Source organism: Beta vulgaris, chromosome 8 (assembly GCF_026745355.1).
Source record: "Beta vulgaris subsp. vulgaris cultivar EL10 chromosome 8, EL10.2, whole genome shotgun sequence".
Classification (NCBI taxonomy): domain Eukaryota; kingdom Viridiplantae; phylum Streptophyta; class Magnoliopsida; order Caryophyllales; family Amaranthaceae; genus Beta; species Beta vulgaris.
The window spans coordinates 34,315,369-34,333,941 of NC_079209.1; the positions used below are offsets into that span (position 1 = coordinate 34,315,369).

The window sequence follows — 18,573 nt, forward strand, 5'->3', positions numbered from 1 at the left end:
AGGACCTCTTTCAGCATAACTACGAAATCGAATATTACTCAGAACCAGTACAGTGCCCACAATTACATTTTAAGGAGCCAAAGGTGGTATAATATTTAATAAAGACCTCTAGCTACAGATCAAGTTTTTACAGCTCGCTAGAAGAAATGTGAGCAGAATGACACAGGTTAGCACCGTACAAATGATAAACAACACCATCAGATACCATATGGAATGGTCAGCAGAAATAAACCTTTATAAGGATGATAGTTAATCTGTTAACATGATACTGTCAACTATGAAGCTTATGCTCCAACGAAGAAATAAATAAAATCTCGTCCACTACTTCGCTAAACAGGCAGCCGTACATTAGTGGAATCCCTAAAACTACAAGCAGAACCGAGAATGAAACAACAAATCTTAGATCCCCAAAGGTAGAGAATTGCAAAAACATGTAACATGGAAAAAGATAATTCAAGGACTACAAACCGTTTAAACGAGCCTCAGTTTCAGGCGACATACATATGTACATGAGAAGCAGGCCGATCGCAAAGTGAGGCCAATTGTAGAATCTGAATTGTACACCTACCTGATTGTGACAAACTTGTTGGTACCGTGTTTAGCCCAATGAGTCCTCAAATCAATAGAGTTAGAAAAGTTATAACCTTCGGCCGCTAACTTTTCCAACACCTTCTTAAATGCCCCCAAACTCATCTTTCTCCCAGCTATCCTCGCACCACGTCGTTTAGCACTCATTGGCAAGGGGTACATTGACATACTAGTTGTGCAACATGCCGACTGCCACCCACCAGAACCCCATCGATAACATTGTTGAGGTGTCCCAGTGCAAGAACAAACCGGTATAGGAATAGTAGAAATATCCATATCGATCCCATTTATAACAACTTCAGTGGTTTTCTTTGCAGACTTAGCTCGTTGAGCCGAACCACTGCCCCCATCCTTTGGGCCGCTGGGGGTTTTCTTTGGTTTCTTCGTTTTAGGAGCTTTTTCAGATTTTCCAGCTGATCTCTTTTTCAAAGGGCCATTATTGATCTCAACCGGCTCTGTTCGAATCATCCTCTCCTCATTTGAGGATTCGGGTTGTCGAAGCATTTGCATAGGGGGGTGATGGGTAGGGGCAGTCTCAGTAGGAACACCATAACTATGGCCACTGGGTAACATATTAAAAAATTTATTCTCTCTATTGATCCAAGTATCCCTCATGTAATCAACGTGATAGTGGGAGCTTGGAACCCCATAATCCCTCTGGTGAAACCCAGCATTGGTGTTCGCAATTAAAGCTGACTCCCGACCTCCGAGAAGCGGTTTCCGGTCCGCTATGCTAGACATGAGCTGCAAGTTCAGATGCTTCATTGGGGGATCATAATAACCCCAATTACGCATATTGAGACCGCCATCACCGTCCATCGGAGAACTAAATTAACAACAAAAAAGAGAAACGAAAAAGGAAGCCAAAAACTTGTTAATCAGAGATGAATTCACAAACTTCAACCCGTTCTCGGTCCGACATTACGTTCCTCATTACACACCCTAAAACAACAAAACATACAAAACCCATAACTCAATTAAATAAAATTACATAACCAATGTAAATCAAAATTTCAAAAAAACAAAAACATCTCAGAAAAGTCAAAATCAGGCAAAATTAACAAACACCCATCAAATCAAGCAACGACATTGATAAGAAAATACCAATTTAGGCAACCAAATCATTTGAAATCTAATTCTGTTGATCTACATTCCGATTTGATAGCCAAATTTTACAAGTTTCACAGCGAGATCTCAAATGTCAATGAAATTATATAAAAATTAAATGCCTAAAATTTCAGATCTCAAACGGTTAGCAGATCTAAAAGCATTTAAAGAAGTACAAGAGAGACAAGAGAACCAGATAAGGGAGGAAAATAGATGAGAGAAGACAGAAGGGGGCACTTACTGACGAAGAACGGGAATTAGCCGGGTTACTGGGTTAGGGTTCTTTCTTCGGATGGGGAGAGAGGAGAGAGACAAGAGAGAAGGAAGAGGAGAGAGGAGAGAGGAGAGAGGAGAGAGAAAGACTCAAGGGTATAAAAAGGAGCCGAGTATGCACGCCATCTAAAATTAATTACTACGTAAGTAGTAGTACATGTAATTTGGGAGAAAACTTCCCTTTATCATCCCTTTTTTTAAACTAGCGATTTATGCTATTCATTATTTTTTCGTAGTAAACTTTTTAAATTTTTTCTTTCCTCAGATGATTGTCTATAACATTTCAATAATTTTAGTTCTTTTTTATTGTGCTATTTTATAAGTAAATAATTTGAAATCAATAAAGTGCATATAATGCATAAAACAATTGGAAATTATATATCACTAACCTTTTTGTTGCTTTTAACATATAGTTGGAATTACAACTATGTGATGGTTCGAATGTTCCTTTAGATAAAGAGTTTTATTTTATTGATAAAAAATGTGAATTTTTCTTTACATAATGTAAAAGTGGATTTTAATTCCCAAAATATGCCCCAAAAAAAATAATTCGCTGCGTACTGTCCACGTAGGACAACACGCGAGAATTTTTTTTTTTTTCAACTTAAGCAAAACCGCTACTCGAAGTAGCGGTTTACAAAAAAAAAAAAAAAAAAAAAAAAAAAATATTTTGTGTGTGTGTTGTATAAACCGCTACTCAGAGTAGCGGTTCATTACTCAAGTAGCAGAGTTTGATTTGTGCTTGCAATATTTTGCCCAAGTAAACCACTACTCAGAGTAGCGGTTTATATCGGCAAAAAAAAAAAATCAGTTTCTCGCGTGCCGTCCTACGTGGACGGTACGCAAGGAATTTTTTTTTTTTTTTGGCATATTTTGGGAACTAAAACCCACTTTTGCATTATTCAAGGAAAAAAATCTAAAAAATGTATAAGTTTCTAAATACATCATAAATCATCGTCAAGTATTTACATCTGCATTATTGTCGATAATGTATTTCAATGTCACACTTCTGATTTTGTTGTGTGGACTATTCTAATCAACTTATAGTCATATGTATATTTTTCATTGTGTCATTTTAAATTTATGGTAAATTTCCTTATTTAATATTATTTTGTAAATTTTATGTTAATTGCATGTGATGACTTTAAATTGTTTGAAATTTTCCTTTTTTGAAATAATTTTGTCAATATTTTTTGTTAATTTTCATTTATTGTGTTGACTTTAAGTTATTTTGGAGTATTGTTTGAAGTTTTTTTCTTAAAATATAATTTATTAAATAAGGGTAAAAATAATTTCAAATGAGGACAGCATTGCTCCCCTCTTCTCTTATAGTATAGACATTGTCTACCTGCAAATTCAATATGGATTAATTTGTGAGAGATTTCGATTTAGAAGGACTATCCATTTTACCATGGGGTTTCTAGTAAGGTCCCAAAAAATAATAGTATGTTTTTTTTTTTTTGCCTCGAACTCGGACGCTCGAGACTCCAAATAAGAAATACTTCGATTATATTTTAGATAATTATATAGTTGTTATCTAATTGTATTAGCTGATAGTTTATTGTATTAGCTGATTTGACTAATTGATTATGTTAGTTGTTTGTTTAAAAGGTGTTTGATGAGTAGCTAATAGCATATTGATATTTGATTGTGTAAAATGACGAAGAAGTACATGGAAATAAATTTCACTCTTTTACTTTTTGTTATTTATAAATCAGATCAAATTTTGTTGCAAATTCCATCAAAGTTTCGATGACCATATACTTCTAATACTTCCTATAGTGAGAGTAAACATCACTAAAAACCCTTTAGGAAGCGTGTCCCCAATTCAAAAAGACTTAGTCTTCTATTTTCAATTTTCTAGAAGTTAGAGAGTCCTTACACTAAGTCATTTATGTCCTTTCTATTTATCTAAGAGATAGCACCAGCGTTGACTCTTCTCTTTAAAATTTGGCTATGAAAAGAAATCCGCCCAACGCTCCACAAGACAACAAAGCCATCATTATGATAGGGTACAAAGCATCCAACGCAAAGTGGCCTTGGAACTAGAAGATCATTTTGAGATCTTCGAACATATTGAGGGTTCAATTTTACTATAGACTAACGCACAAGATGAGACTTTACTACCTTAGAGCAACTACCGTCATTCATGCTCCGAATTCGATGATGAAAATCAAATCAAACTATCTCTAAATAATCTTTTGATTAATAAAAATAGAAATAAAAAAAATTGAAAAAATGATTATTTTGGATTAACGAATTCCTTCCTTTTTCCTTCCATCATTTCAAAAAGTCATCATGCAAAATCCTTCTAATAACCATCTTCATGCAACCAAAAAATCTCTCAAACCATCATCTCCATGCTCCAAATAGGAAAAACAAAATCCTTTCAAATCGAAACTTGCTTCATAAAAGCCCTCAAAAACCTTCCAATATCCAAAATCACAAAAAACTTGTGTACAAGCATCAATACATATAAAAAAATGTGAGGCAAAATAAAAAGTGAAAAAAAATTCAAAGTAAAACAAAACATGAAAAACGAAAGAATGAGAATAAGGCACAAAGCAATGCAAATAAAAGTGAAGCTAATGGACTTGCACACAAGTTATGTCCCTCATTTTAAAATCTTTCAATCTATCAAGATAACCTTAACCCATATAATCCAAAATCATAATTCTTACCTTGCCCATCCAATTAAATCTTCATCCAAACCTTGAACCCTTTAAAGCTTTCATATCAATCCTAACTCCTCCAATGCATGTCCAAGCCCACTAGGTTGGAAACCCAAAAGGGCAACCGAACCAAAAGTAAGGGAAAAAAAAAAATCGAGACCTACGAATGGTCTGCTTCTGCAAGGACACGTAAGAATCCTCATCTCGAGCCCCAATAGCTTAAATAAAATAAAATTAATCAAGGTGTAATGAGTGACTTTTTAAGAATTCAAAAGCATACTCTTTTGAGACCCCGACATAAACTCGAGTCTAAACCTAACCACATCAAAGCCTTTTCCCACCATTATCTATATGTGTCATAAATTTAACCTTTTATTTTTTTTTCAATCCAAACTCTCCTTGACCCTAAAGAAATCTCTAATACTTCCATGGTCTCTAGCGATATACGACTTTCCATGCATTAAATTGATCCCCAGCGAAGAAACTTTAATTTGAATGCTCCTATGTGTCATAGAAATCAATAGTTGCAAACGCACAAATGTCATATGATCTAGGATTAGAGTGCCTAATCAAAACCCTGAAGAGTTGTAATCTGCTGATCTCACTTGCAGACCTCGATTTCACTAAAGTAGTTTTCGAAAATTTATCTATTTCTATGAATCCAGTTTTCCTATCTTTGAAAGACCTTGAACTTGCATAGCATTTCACATCTCTCTCTTTTAGCTTTGCAAAAACCCTAATCTTGCATACGTATTCCATCTCTTTCAACTTTGCAAAATCCTGACCTTGCATAGTGTCTTATGCTTCCTTAGATAGTCTAAGTTTGGATCATTATTGCATCATTATGTGCATCATTACCTCAACTATTTGCATCTATTTGCTAACATCTTCTCCGGCATGCTAAACAATTTGCTTGTAGTCATCGTCTTGTAGACTAAGTTTTTTGTGGAAACTAACAATATATAGATCGGTTCTAGATTGTATAGCATCTAAAATTTTTTGCGTTCCAACACATACTACTTTGACTTTCGGTTTCACAAACCTCAAGCAAAGGGGGGCATCTGTAGACACATAATCATGTCTCCCCATTTCAGTACCCTATGACGAATACTACCTCCGCCTGATTGGTCTACATTTTAAAAAAGGAATAAAAAAGAGCCTAAATTAAATATTTCAATCCCAAACCATATTTCCAACCCATTTTTGGAGCGCACGTTTGAAAACCTTTTCAAAAATTGATATTATAAAAGTCAATCTTTGAAAACCTTTATAAAATAATTTTATGAAAGCTTATTTTCTGAAATAGTTTTTCTAACCTAGTATATTAATTAAGTTAATTAATTATATTTATTAGTTTTATTTAATTATAAAAAATATAATTAAAATATCTTTTATAAAAATATATTGTATAAAAAGTCATCTTTATCTAAACTATATTCAAATATTTCTATAATATTTTGAACTAAAAGCTTTTAGCTACCTAACATGTAGCAATATAAAATTCGGAAAATATTTCATTTTTACCAACTTGGTACAAAATTCTATTGGAATCTTGAAAAGGAACGAAATGAATTAAAGGCTGGATCGAATATAAAAATATATAGAAATTAAATTGCAAAAAGAAGATCTTTTATATTAATAGAAATGAGATTTCTGTCATGGCATAATTTATGAATAAATGTTAAATTCTTTTTCGGAATAAAAACTAATAAGGTGATGTTTTTATTGATATTGGTAAAAGCATATTTTATTCAAGAATTAAGTTATTATTCAATATAAAAAATGAAAATTCTTCAAACCTAGAGTAAAAGATGAGATCAATTCCAAAGTACTTTAATATAATATATCACACAAATCCTAATTCTAAATACCAATTCTCCTCGCCTAACCTCTTAAACATTCATAATCATTCTGTTACTTGTCTTATTCATGCCAACTTCATACTTTCATAATCACCAACCATTATTATTGGCCTTTCCCTCCTTATACTTAGATGAGAAATTAAAAGATTGTAAAAATTCAACGCATTTAGCATGTCTCAGATTTAGCTTTTGACGTCCACGTATGTACTTCAATGCTTCATGATTAGAATGAAGAACAAAATGACCTAGAAGGTAATGACTCCAATGATCAAGCCCACGAACTATTGCATAAAACTCTTTATCATATGTAGAATAATTGAGCTTAGCATCACTCAATTTCTCACTAAAAAAACAACCCCAATACCGATCCCACTAACATCACATTCTACTTCAAAAGGTTGACAAAAAATCAAGAAGTATTAGAATAGGTGTATTACAAAGTAATTATTTTATGCCATCAAATTCCCCTTGAGCTACGTTACTCCATGTAAACTTGCCTTGTTTAATACATTCAGTCATAGGTGCTACCACACTACTAAAATTGCACACAAATCTCCTATAAAAGGAAGCTAAACCATGAAAGTGTTAGAATAGGTGTATTACAAAGTTATTCTTTTATGCCATCAAATTCCCCTTGAGCTACGTTACTCCATGTAAACTTGCCTTGTTTAATACATTCAGTCATAGGTGCTACCACACTACTAAAATTGCACACAAATCTCCTATAAAAGGAAGCTAAACCATGAAAGTAATGTACCTCAAAATACGCCAACTCTTTATTGTTTCCACTAAAATAGGTATTACTTTTGTCTTTAGTTAACTTTATTAGAATTCAAATAATTTTTTAATCAGAAAATAATACAAACAGACCCAAAGTATCATGCGACAGGCATGACTTTCTTTATCCTCCCAATTCTCAGTCCTCACTCCTAAGAAAAGATCTGCCAGACTGCCGCGACTGCCGCCGCCCACCGGAATTTTGCCGTAAAAGAGAGGTCTACCAAGGTGCACCTAGTGAACCACTCGGACACTCGCCTGCTCGCCGAAGCCGAGTTACCCCTACTGCTGCATTGCTGCTTGGAAACGCCGGAACTCAGGAGCCTGGAACTGTCATTTGCCGTCGTCGGAATGCAATCAGCTAACTTTTTTTTAGGGTAAACATGTAATTGGATTATTTTTGTTGTGATTGAGTGATTTTACTCATGATTTTTGAACAATTTAACTTTCAACTTTGCGTGATATTGTGATGTGATATTATTGTTGAATCATGAATGTATGAATTGTCAAATCGGGTCAGTTTGTGTGCCTAATTCTTGTGATGAAGCTGATTAGTTGCCTAATTGTTTAACAAGAGCAACTTTAGTGCAATTATATGGAAGTCTACATTTTTTCTATGTTGTTGAATATGTTGATTTGCTTCTAAATTATGAATTAGATTTGGTTTGCTTGTTTTCAATTGTAATACCATAGTAACTAAAGCTAGTATATAGGATTTGGCCAATTGAATCAACTTCAATGTGTGTATGAATTAGTCTGAATTAATTGATTTATAAGATGGATAAATTGTTGGTTATTAATTTGATTTATATGGTCTATCTAGTAGATAGTGATTAGTTTATTTGTGTATTTGATATAGGAAATGATACCTAGATAAAAAAGATCAAATGGGAAACAACAACTCGATCTTCGACAATTTATGTTCAAGAAAATGAAATCTCAATAAACTTCATCTACTTCTCCGGTAGATAGTGAAACTCCTTCTCTTAATGCTAGTGCGCCTAGTGTGTCTCCTACTCATGAAACTCCTCAAACTCAAGAAAATGATATGCATTTGGGTGGTTCAAGTACTAGTAGTAAACCATTAGAGGAGGAAGAATTGGTTTATGATGTTGAGCTACTTCCTCATGATCCCGGGAAAAGAATAAACATACTGGATTATCCGACAAATCAAAGAAATTCGGTTAGGAGAGGGTACATTCTTAAAAGACCTTGTCAATCAAAGACTCATAACTTTCCTGTAAGAGACATTGGAGGTCCACGTCGATTTAGTATTTCTTGGTTTGAAAAGTGGGATTGACTTGAATATAGTATTAAGAAAGATGCGGCATTTTGTTTTGTTTGTTACTTGTTCAAGAATGATGTTGAAGTTAATAAGGGGGCAGATGCCTTTGTTAATGGAGGTTTTAGGTCATGGAATAAACCGGATAGGTTTAAGAAGCATGTCGGTGGAATTAAAAGTGCACACAATATTGCTTATGAGAAGTATGTTAATTTAAAACAAGGGGAAAAAATCAATTCTTGTTACTCTTAATAATGTGAATGATGTGATTCAAAGTCGGTATGAACTACGCTTGAAAGCATCAATTTCTTGTTTGTGTTATCTATTACGATAAGGGTTGGCATTTCAGGGGCATAGAGAAAATGAAAAATCTCTTAATAGGGGAAATTTCATTGAACTTTTAAAATGGCTAAAGTCACATAATGAAGATGTTTCAAAGGTCACTTTTGAAAATGCTCCCTACAATTGTCAATTAATGGCTCCCACGATTCAAAAAGAGATCATCAATTGTTGTGCTAAAGAAACAACTAAGCGCATCATTGAGGAGCTTGGTGATGATAACTTTGCTATATTAGCCGATGAGTCAAGTGATGTATCTCAAAAGGAACAATTAGCTCTATGTTTGCGTTATATTGAAGGGAAAATGAGGAAAGTTCTGGACCGATTTCTTGGACTTGTTCAAGTTGGTGATACAATCGCTTTGTCTCTTAAAAGTGCGATTGTGACTTTACTTGTTGAACATTCATTGAGTCCATCCAAGATTTGAGGGCAAGGGTATGATGGAGCTAGTAACATGAAGGGTGAGATAAATGGTTTTAAAACTTTGATAAAAGGTGATACTCCAAGTGCATATTATGTTCATTGTTTTGCTCATCAACTCCAACTAACTCTTGTCGCCGTTGCTAAAAAAAATAATGAGTGTGCTTTGCTTATTGATACACTTGCAACCTTGTTGAATGTGGTTGGAGTTTCTTGTAAAAGAAGAGAAAAAAAATCGAGAAATTCAAGTTCAAAAACTTGATGAAGCCTTGGAGATGGGTGAACGTGTAACAGGGTCGGGTCTAAATCAAGAATTTGGTTTGAAAAGACCCGGTGAAACTCGTTGGGGTTCACATTACAAAACACTTCTTAATATTATCAACTTGTTTCCTACAATTGTTAAGTTACTTGTGATAATTGGTAAGAATGCCTCCAATGTGGATGGTAAGGCGAAAGCCGAAGGTATTGTGTAATCACTAGAATCATTTGATTTTGTTTTTATGGCACTATTGATGAAGATAATATTTGGGTACACTAATGACTTATGTCTTGCTTTGCAAAGAAAAGATCAAGATATTGTTAATGCCATGAGACTAGTTGTTTTAACTAAACGAGCATTGCAAAGAATGAGAGATTGTGGATAGGATACTCACTTGGATAAGGTCACATCATTTTGCAATGAAAATGACATTGTTGTTCCGGATATGGACGCTCATTATATCCCTCAAGTAAGATCTAAGCATTTTGTTCAAGAAGCCACATACCTTCATCATTTTCGAGTTGAAGTTTTTATTGGAATAATTGATTTTCTATTCCAAGAACTTAACAGTCGATTTGATGAAGGGAATACAGAGTTGCTTACATGTATGTCTTGCTTAAGTCCTAAGGATGGCTTCTCTTCCTTCAACAAAGAAAAGGTACTCAAACTTGCTACTTTTTATCCTTGTGAATTCAAGTAATGACTTGGATATTCTTGATTGTCAACTTGATATATTCATGGATGATATGCAAAATGATGATGAGTTCCAAAATTTGCATGATATTAGTTCCCTCTCTATGAAGCTTGTTGAAACAAATCGGCATGGAACTTATTCATTAGTTTTTTTGCTAATCAAGCTAATGTTAATTATTCTTGTTGCTATGACAAGTGTAGAAAGGGTGTTTTCCGAAATGACTTATGTGAAAAATTAGTTGCGGAATCGCATGGGTGATCAATTTTTAAATGATTGTTTGGTAACGTTCATTGAGAAGGATGTGTTTATACAAGTTCCCAATGATGCTATCACTTATTGTTTCCAACAAATGAAGACTCGCCAGATGAATTTGTAATTTTTACTTATGTATATTTTGTATTTTGGGACTTATGACATTGAGTGATGAGCAATGTTTTGAATTGTAATATTTTTAATGTTGAATATTTTTTAAATGTTGAGACCAAGTTTATTTAATTAGTCACAGTACCGCCGATTTGAAAATTCTGGATACGCCACTTTCTATTTCCATTTTCTTTCCACCATAAGTCAAAATCAAATTTTAGGTACAAAACAGCTTGGCCTACTCTCATACCTTCAGGACAGTTCACAGCCCCAAAGATCTTTTTGAAGTCTCTAATCCAATTCCCTAAGAAGGTAGGATCAGCTTGCCCCTTAAAGAATGGTGGTTTAAAATTTAACCTTGGCTAGCCTCTCAAACATGTCCCTAGCAGAATCGGGACGCTTAGCTCTTTTTTAAATCAATTCTCTGACAATAGGCGAATAGCAGAAGCTAAGGCATCATTGTTGTTTGACACTCTACTTCGCCACTGAAATTTAACGTAACTCTACTTTAGTTTTGATTCACAACTTACTTGTCATTCTCTATGAAGGCGACATTTGATTTGACCATAAAGATCGCATCAACAAACGATTTGTCATGAAGTTACTTGATAAGTCATATTTATGTATAGTTTTTAGGAGCATTCAGGTTGCATTTTAGAACATTTAGTTTCAAATTCAGGTTCATTATTGCATCATATTCTTAAGTTATGTTATTCTACTCCTATTCAGTATTCTACTCCTTATTTGTTACCTCATACTTTGCTCTTGAGCATGCGTTAATGATAATACAAAATACATGGCCTTTTTTCTGGTACATCATTGATTTGAACTAAGATAAAATACTAACCAATAGTTCAGAGACCGAAGATGCCAATTCTGAAGCCGAAAAAACTTTGACAAAGAAGAACTGCGACGAAGCAAAGCAGCAATAATGGCGATTCACATATTGCAGTAGATCAGTAGAGTCTCAACCACAAGAGAGAGACTGAGAGGCAAAGATGACGTTCGACTATTCTAGAACTAGGGATTGAGGTTTCTTTTTCCTTGAGTGGAAACATAAATGGGAGAATAGAGATGAATGGCTAGATTTGCTTTTGGTAGTACTAGTATGTATTTTATGTTTTTGACGGGGGTAGTACTAGTACTTATGACATATAATGATGCATTAAAACTTATTTTGAAATTTTTTTATTGATTTGAGATTTACTTTTCACACTTTTTTTTTATAATTTAATTATATATTTTTGGATTATTTTTCTAAAATACTTTAATAACAATATTTTTTAAAATAAAATATTTACATAATTTTTTTTCAAGTATCTCCCGAGCTTTTTAAGTCGCGTATCGAGGTGCTCAAACTTGGCTCGTTAGCTATCGAGTCGAGCTCGAGCTCGAGTTTTGACTGAATTTTGAACGAGTCAATTTCGAGTAGCTCGCGAGCTCTCTTATCTCATTTACACCCCTAGCCACGCGTATGCACGGATCACTAATCCGCCCATTAATGATATATTCAAGACTTTTCTTATCTTGTAAATTACTTTCCTAGTCATATTAGGTTATTGAATATTATTTAGATTAGGTTTTCACACTCTCTCCTCTTCCCATTTACATGTTATTTTTATATTTTCTAGGTTTTAGTTTAGTTTTTTTAGTTTATGTATAGTTTTTAGGAGCATTCAGGTTGTATTTTAGAACATATAGTTTCATATTCAGGTTCATTATTGCATCATATTCTTAAGTTATGTTATTCTACTCCTATTAAGTATTCTACTCCTTATTTGTTACCTCATACTTTGCTCTTGAGCATGCGTTAATGATAATACAAAATACATGGCATTTTTTCTGGTACATCATTGATTTGAACTAAGATAAAATACTAACCAACAGTTTAGAGAACGGAGATGCCAATTCTGAAGCCGGAAAAACTACAAAGAAGAACTCCGACCAAGCAAAGCAGCAACAATGGCGATTCACATATTGCAATAGATCAGTAGAGTCTCAACCACGAGAGAGAGACTGAGAGGCAAAGATGACGTTCGACTACTCTAGAACTAGGGATTGAGGTTTTTTTTCCTTGAGTGGAAACATAAATGGAAGAATAGAGATGAATGGCTAGATTTGCCTTTGGTCGTACTAGTATGTATTTTATTTTTTTGTCGGGGGTAGTACTAGTACTTATGACATATTATGATGCATTAAAACTTATTTTGAAATTTTTTATTGATTTGAGATTTACTTTTCACACTTTTTTTTTGTATAATTTAATTATATATTTTTGGATTATTTTTCTAAAATACTTTGTTAACAATATTTTTTTAAATAAAATATTACATAATTTTTTTCAAGTATCTCCCGAGCTTTTCGAGTCGCGTATCGAGGTGCTCAAACTCGGCACGTTAGTTATCGAGTCGAGCTCGAGATCGAGATCGAGTTTTTCCTGAATTTTGACCGAGTCGATTTCGAGTAGCTCGCGAGCTGTCTCGTCTCATTTACACCCCTAGCCATGCGTACGCGCGGATCACTAATCCGCCCATTAATGATATATTCAAGGCTTTTCTTATCTTGTAAATTACTTTCCTAGTCATATTAGGTTATTGAATATTATTTAGATTAGGTTTTCACACTCTCTCCTCTTCCCATTCACACGTTATTTTTATATTTTCTAGGTTTTAGTTTAGTTTTCTCTCTAGTTTTTTTTAGTTTCAAACCCTAGTTTTTCACGTTCTTCATTAATTTATGATTTCTATTTATTTCTTTTATTGATTTCTTTAATTATGTTTTCCTTGGTAGATGTAGTTTGTTGAGTGATGTAGTATTTTGATGATTGTAAACAAATGATGATTGTCTAACTAACATGTGTGTTTGAGATGTGCATATTACATTAACATGAAATAAGTCATCAAAGGTTGAATATATCACATCATGAAGGTCTTCCCACAAGTGAAGTTCCTAAAAGAGTTCCTATAAGGAACACAAATAGAGCGGTTCCTAGGTACATCCTATGAGGAACATTGAATATGAAGTTTGGAGCAGTTCCTGAGTGGGAGCAGATATAACGTTTCAGAGTTGAAACAAGAAGTTCCTGAGCAGGAACTATGAGTGCGAAGTTTCTTAAAGGAACTAGCACACTGAAGTTCCAAAGGTGGAGCTATCAACATGCGGTTCTTGAGTTGGAGCAGCATGGAGCATGAAGGCAGAAAATATGAGTTTATTTTCTAGGATTCATGTAAGTATATGGAAAATGAAAGGTAATGGAACAAGGTCTAAAGGAACTCGTAAGGTCAAAGGAACTCGTGGAACTTAGAGTCAAAAGTATTTAAGAGTCAATAAATCTGATGCATATTATTATCTTAATCTATAAGAATTTATTTAGAGTTTATTTCTTAATAAATCTCTACGTGGTTAAATATTTATAAAAAAATAGTTAGTTGTTTTAGGATAAGTTTTAGTTTTAAAATAAAAGATAAGTTTTAGTTTTAAAATAAAAGATAAGTTTAAATAAAAAGTTTAATAAAATCGTTTCTTTAGGAATCTGATTTTAATTAATTTAATTTTATTTTTTAGTTTTTGGAAAATAAAAAGCCTAGATTTTTAATACGTATAATGAGTATTGTTAAAGAAATTGTCTGTTTGTTCCTCTCTAAAGGAACAGACGTGGTAGTCGGAACTGACTATTAAAAGGAACTAGACTTAGGATGGAGCATTACAACGGTTCATTTATGTCAGTTGAGTAAATTATGCCTAGATATAGGTAGCCGTTTTATTTAAGGAAAAATCTGATTTTATGGAAAATCTTTTTTAGGAAAAGATTTTATTTTTCAAAAGATAATAAAATATTATTCGGTTTTTACGGAAGAAATTTAAAGATAATATTTTTATTAAAATGATTTAATTTCAGATTTAATAATTAATATGTTTTTAATAAATCAGATTTTCAATAATGCTTAAAGTGGTTGCTAAAATTAAGGAGCAGTAACTTAACCTCCCACGTTTAACAGTGATCATGGAGATCATGGGATGTTAAGGAACGTGTTCCTTCGAGTAAGGAACATCATGGGATAATGGTTTAACCACTAACACATGATTAATCCCACGTTCATTCTAAAAGACTGCTATAAATATCAAGTTCAATTGAGTTTCAAATTGTCTGACTAGTGTCTTTCCATAGTGTTAGACTTATGTCATTCCATAAGTTTGGCTTAAGGAATAGCGTTACAAAAGAAATATATTTTTTATTCCTTGTTTGAGTCAGTTCCTTTGAGTTTCAAGTTCCTACGAGTGCCATGTTCCTTTACAGTTATTCAGTTTCTATATACTAGAGTTAAACCAAATTATCAAGCGTCTGTATTTGAGTTTGGGGTTAAAGGGTTTGAGTGAACTCTTGTAATGGGAACTTGGTAAAGGGTTTGAGTGAATTCTTGTATCAAGTTCGAGTTAGGAACTTGAGTAAGTTCGAGTTAGGAACTTGAGTAAGTTCTTATTGTGTATGCGTAGACTTAGGGTGAAGTCTATCTAGGGGTGAAGGGTTTGAGTAAACCTTTTGTAAAGAGTTGTGGGAACTCTTGAAAGACTTAGAGTTAAGTCTAGAGTATAGAGTGGAGATTGTGAGAGAGTTGGAGTTCCAGTGGAACTTGAGTATGTAATAGGTTGAATCATAGGAGATTTCCTATTATAGTGAAGAGTTTAAATCCTGAGTAGGTCGTGGTTTTTCTTCTTGTATTGAGACAAGAAGTTTCCACGTAAAAATCTCTCTTGCACTTTCAGTTCCTTATTGCTTATGTTTTAAATTCCGCATTATTTGGGCAATAAGTTCCACACTACAATTCACCCCCTCTTGTAGTGTTCCTAGTGAAATAACATAGTTTTTATTCTTTGTTTCATGATTGAGTTGTCCTGTTTTTTAGGGTATGGGAATCCATATTTATATGATATGAATATTGATTGATATTTATTGATGGTTTGATTAGTTATTGATTTCTCTAATTGATTAGTGTTTTTATTGTTAATCTTGCAATTTGATCAATTGCCTGATTAAATATTGCTAATATCGAGTCATAGATGGAGACATAGTACTCTTAGAGGCTTACCTACAATCAGCAAATCTGATTATGTTGAGCGACCGTACTAGCATATGTTGATTTGAGAGCGTTAAGACCCGACTGTAGGGTTAACCTGTGCTCTAGATATCTGATTAATTGAACTATTGAGATATTTTGATTGATTATAGTTATAAACATGGTGAACCATTACCCTAGATCATTTTTAGTTTGATTTTCATAGTTTGATTAGTTTAGAACTTTAAAACATATATTTGTGATCTTGTTTAGTTTCTCTATATCTTATAAACTAGATTAAAACGACAATCTCTTCATGGATTCGATCCTACTTACCCTACTACATTATGATTAGAAGGTTTTGCAGGAATTATTTTTGACAGGTGTACGACAATCTATCAAATTTTGGCGTCGTTGTCAGGGTGACGGTATAGTTTCATTTAGTTTTTATTGTTGGTGAGACTAATTTGTATATATTTTTTCCCCTTTTATGAATATATATATATATATATATATATATATATATATATATATATATATATATATATATATATATATATATATATATTACTTTTTTTTTTGTATCATGGAGGCATGCTATTTTGGTGATGGGGATAATTCTTTTGCTAGGCAACATAGTAATAATTCTTGGGATTCTCATGTTTATAGTTTTGATGCATCTATCAAAATCCTCCCAATTTTTGCACTAGTTCTCCTGAATTACCTCATATGTTATGTGAACCCCATGTACATGTTAGTAATTCTAGAGCAATTTTTTCTTTTCCTCAGTATGAGAATGAAGCGTTTTGGAAGTACTATCATAGGCTTGGTGATTTTATTGGTCTTAATCATGGAATTGAATTGTAGGATATGTGCCTAGTGGTTTATGAAGGGTTAAATGAAGAGAATAGGATGATAGTAGAATCAATGTCTAATGGGGGATTTCTTTACCAATCACCTGATTATTGTTGGGATTTAATTGTGTGGTTGGATATGGACACTTATGAGGGGAGATGTCTTCATCTACTCTTTCACCCCAAACTTACATGACACCACCCCATTATTGTTCTAATTGTTAGTGTACTTCTCATGATTTTTCTTCCTGTGATGTGACATTAGTAAATGGTTTGGACCCCTCTTCCCAATTTGAATGTCAATCTGCTTAGAATTCTAGCCCCAACCTGTTTATTTATGATGATAATGAGGGGTGGATAATAAATGAGAGCTATTGGGATGATGAAAATATTGAAAGAACGAGTAATGTGATGGATGTTTTGTAGGAGGAAGAAGCCATAGTTGGAATTTCCTCTTTGGAGGAAAGTCAAGTTGAGCGTGAAGTGATTTATGAGTCTTTATCGGCACCACCTACTGTTTTTGAGTCTCATGTTCCATTCTCTCAAAAACATGATCTTATTCCTTCTTCCCCTATATTATATCCTTCATTGTTCCTTCTTCCTCCCCTTTTTAATGACTCTCATGATAATATAACTAATGTAAACTTAGTTTCTTCTGATCCTTTTGAGTCATGTAAAATTACTAATGATTTTTCTTCTTCTTGTAACTATATTTTTCCTTTGATTTTTCTTTATGTAGTATTAGTAATTTTTTAGTACTAACTTTTTTAAATTTTTCTTTCCATTTTTATATAATATGCTCTTAGATGTTTTCAGGAGCATATGATAAGCTTCTTAGATCATTGAACTAATATGAGTGGTCTACTAGTCTTAAATGGTCATGCAAGACCTTCAATTTGCGCTTTTCGGGAGGCAAATCGAGTTTAGACTTATTTTCTCTTTCATTTCAGTAATTTTTATTTTGATTCTTATCTATGTTTCATCATTTTTGAGTGATTTACTCACTTTTTGTGTGTTTGTTGTAGGTGGAACGAAATTAAAGAAAGAAATAAGAAAAAGGTTATTAAATTGTTGGTCGCCCGGTAGACTGGGCAGAATTTCCCTATCGGGCGCGCAATTGAATTTGGGAAATTTTTGGAGAAAATAAATAAATTGTCAAGTGTGAGTTGCCCGGTTGACCTGGCTAGTTTACCCGACCAGGCGTGAGAGAAGTTTCAAAAACTTGCTGCCTTCTTCTTCCTTCTTTCTTATTCACACCTCCTTGAGACCTGATCTACGACGCAACCCCGGCACTAGCGGATCACTATTGAGTTCCCCTCTTTTTCTCTCGTTCCCCATCTCCTTCCGTCGGTCCTGCCCTATGTCGGCGCCATAACCGCCGACCATTATCTCGCCTCGCAATTCTGATCCCCGCGCAACACCAGCGTTTCAGTACCCACTCACTCACCACATCGTCGAACCCCCGCACCAAATTTCGTTCGTCCCACACAAACCACCGACGCACCACCACCTACGTCAGAATTCTTAGTTGGCGCCCATACACTCACCATTTTTCCATTCTCCTTTCCTCGTTAGGTCCCCTGCCTGTACCACAGCATGCCTATGTCCCCCCTTTCTCGCTCGACACCTCCTTCAACCACCTACTCCGACCACCTTCCATCCTCCTGCCTTCGCAACAACCTAACCAGCCTTCCTTTGTTTTCTTCTAGCTCTCTCTTCGTTTTTTAGCTGTTTCTTTTGATTTTTCTTATCTTTTTTCTGTTTTTTTTCTTCAATTCTTAGTATCCTTAGCTTAATGAACACCTTTTTCTCTTTTTTAATTATCTTTAAATTTAATTTTTAACTTCTAATTTTTTTTATCAATGGTTATCATAGGATTCTCTCAAATAGGCATCAGATTGGTTCAAGTTCGCCTTCGTGAAGCATGACAATATGATTTTTGCGCATATTTCACTCTTCTCCCCAATTAATTGGGCGGTAAGCATTTATTCACACTTGTACCCGTTGTTTATGTTCATTTCGAATTTTT

The 18,573-nt window shown here is 33.8% G+C and overlaps 1 protein-coding gene across 2 annotated transcripts; it reads right to left on the reverse strand.

The window, feature by feature from the left end:
* Nucleotides 1-202: 202 nt before the first annotated feature.
* On the reverse strand, nucleotides 203-2,091 carry LOC104882975 (protein BASIC PENTACYSTEINE1). Of its 2 annotated transcripts, none has more exons than XM_010667416.3 (2): nucleotides 1,937-2,091; nucleotides 203-1,530 (listed from the first exon to the last, which is right to left on the reverse strand). In XM_010667416.3, exon 2 carries the CDS (start codon nucleotides 1,405-1,407, stop codon nucleotides 565-567), a length of 843 nt encoding a protein of 280 aa, XP_010665718.1. In that variant the 5' UTR covers nucleotides 1,408-1,530; nucleotides 1,937-2,091; the 3' UTR covers nucleotides 203-564. The 2 variants fall into 2 exon arrangements, with proteins under 2 accessions (XP_010665718.1, XP_010665717.1); XM_010667415.4 differs by having other exon boundaries at nucleotides 203-1,414; nucleotides 1,937-2,082.
* Nucleotides 2,092-18,573: the final 16,482 nt, after the last annotated feature.

Excerpts from the sequence above, each read along its gene's own strand:
- LOC104882975 (XM_010667416.3), bottom strand. The coding sequence starts at position 1,407 with ATGGACGGTGATGGCGGTCTCAATATGCGTAATTGGGGTTATTATGAT.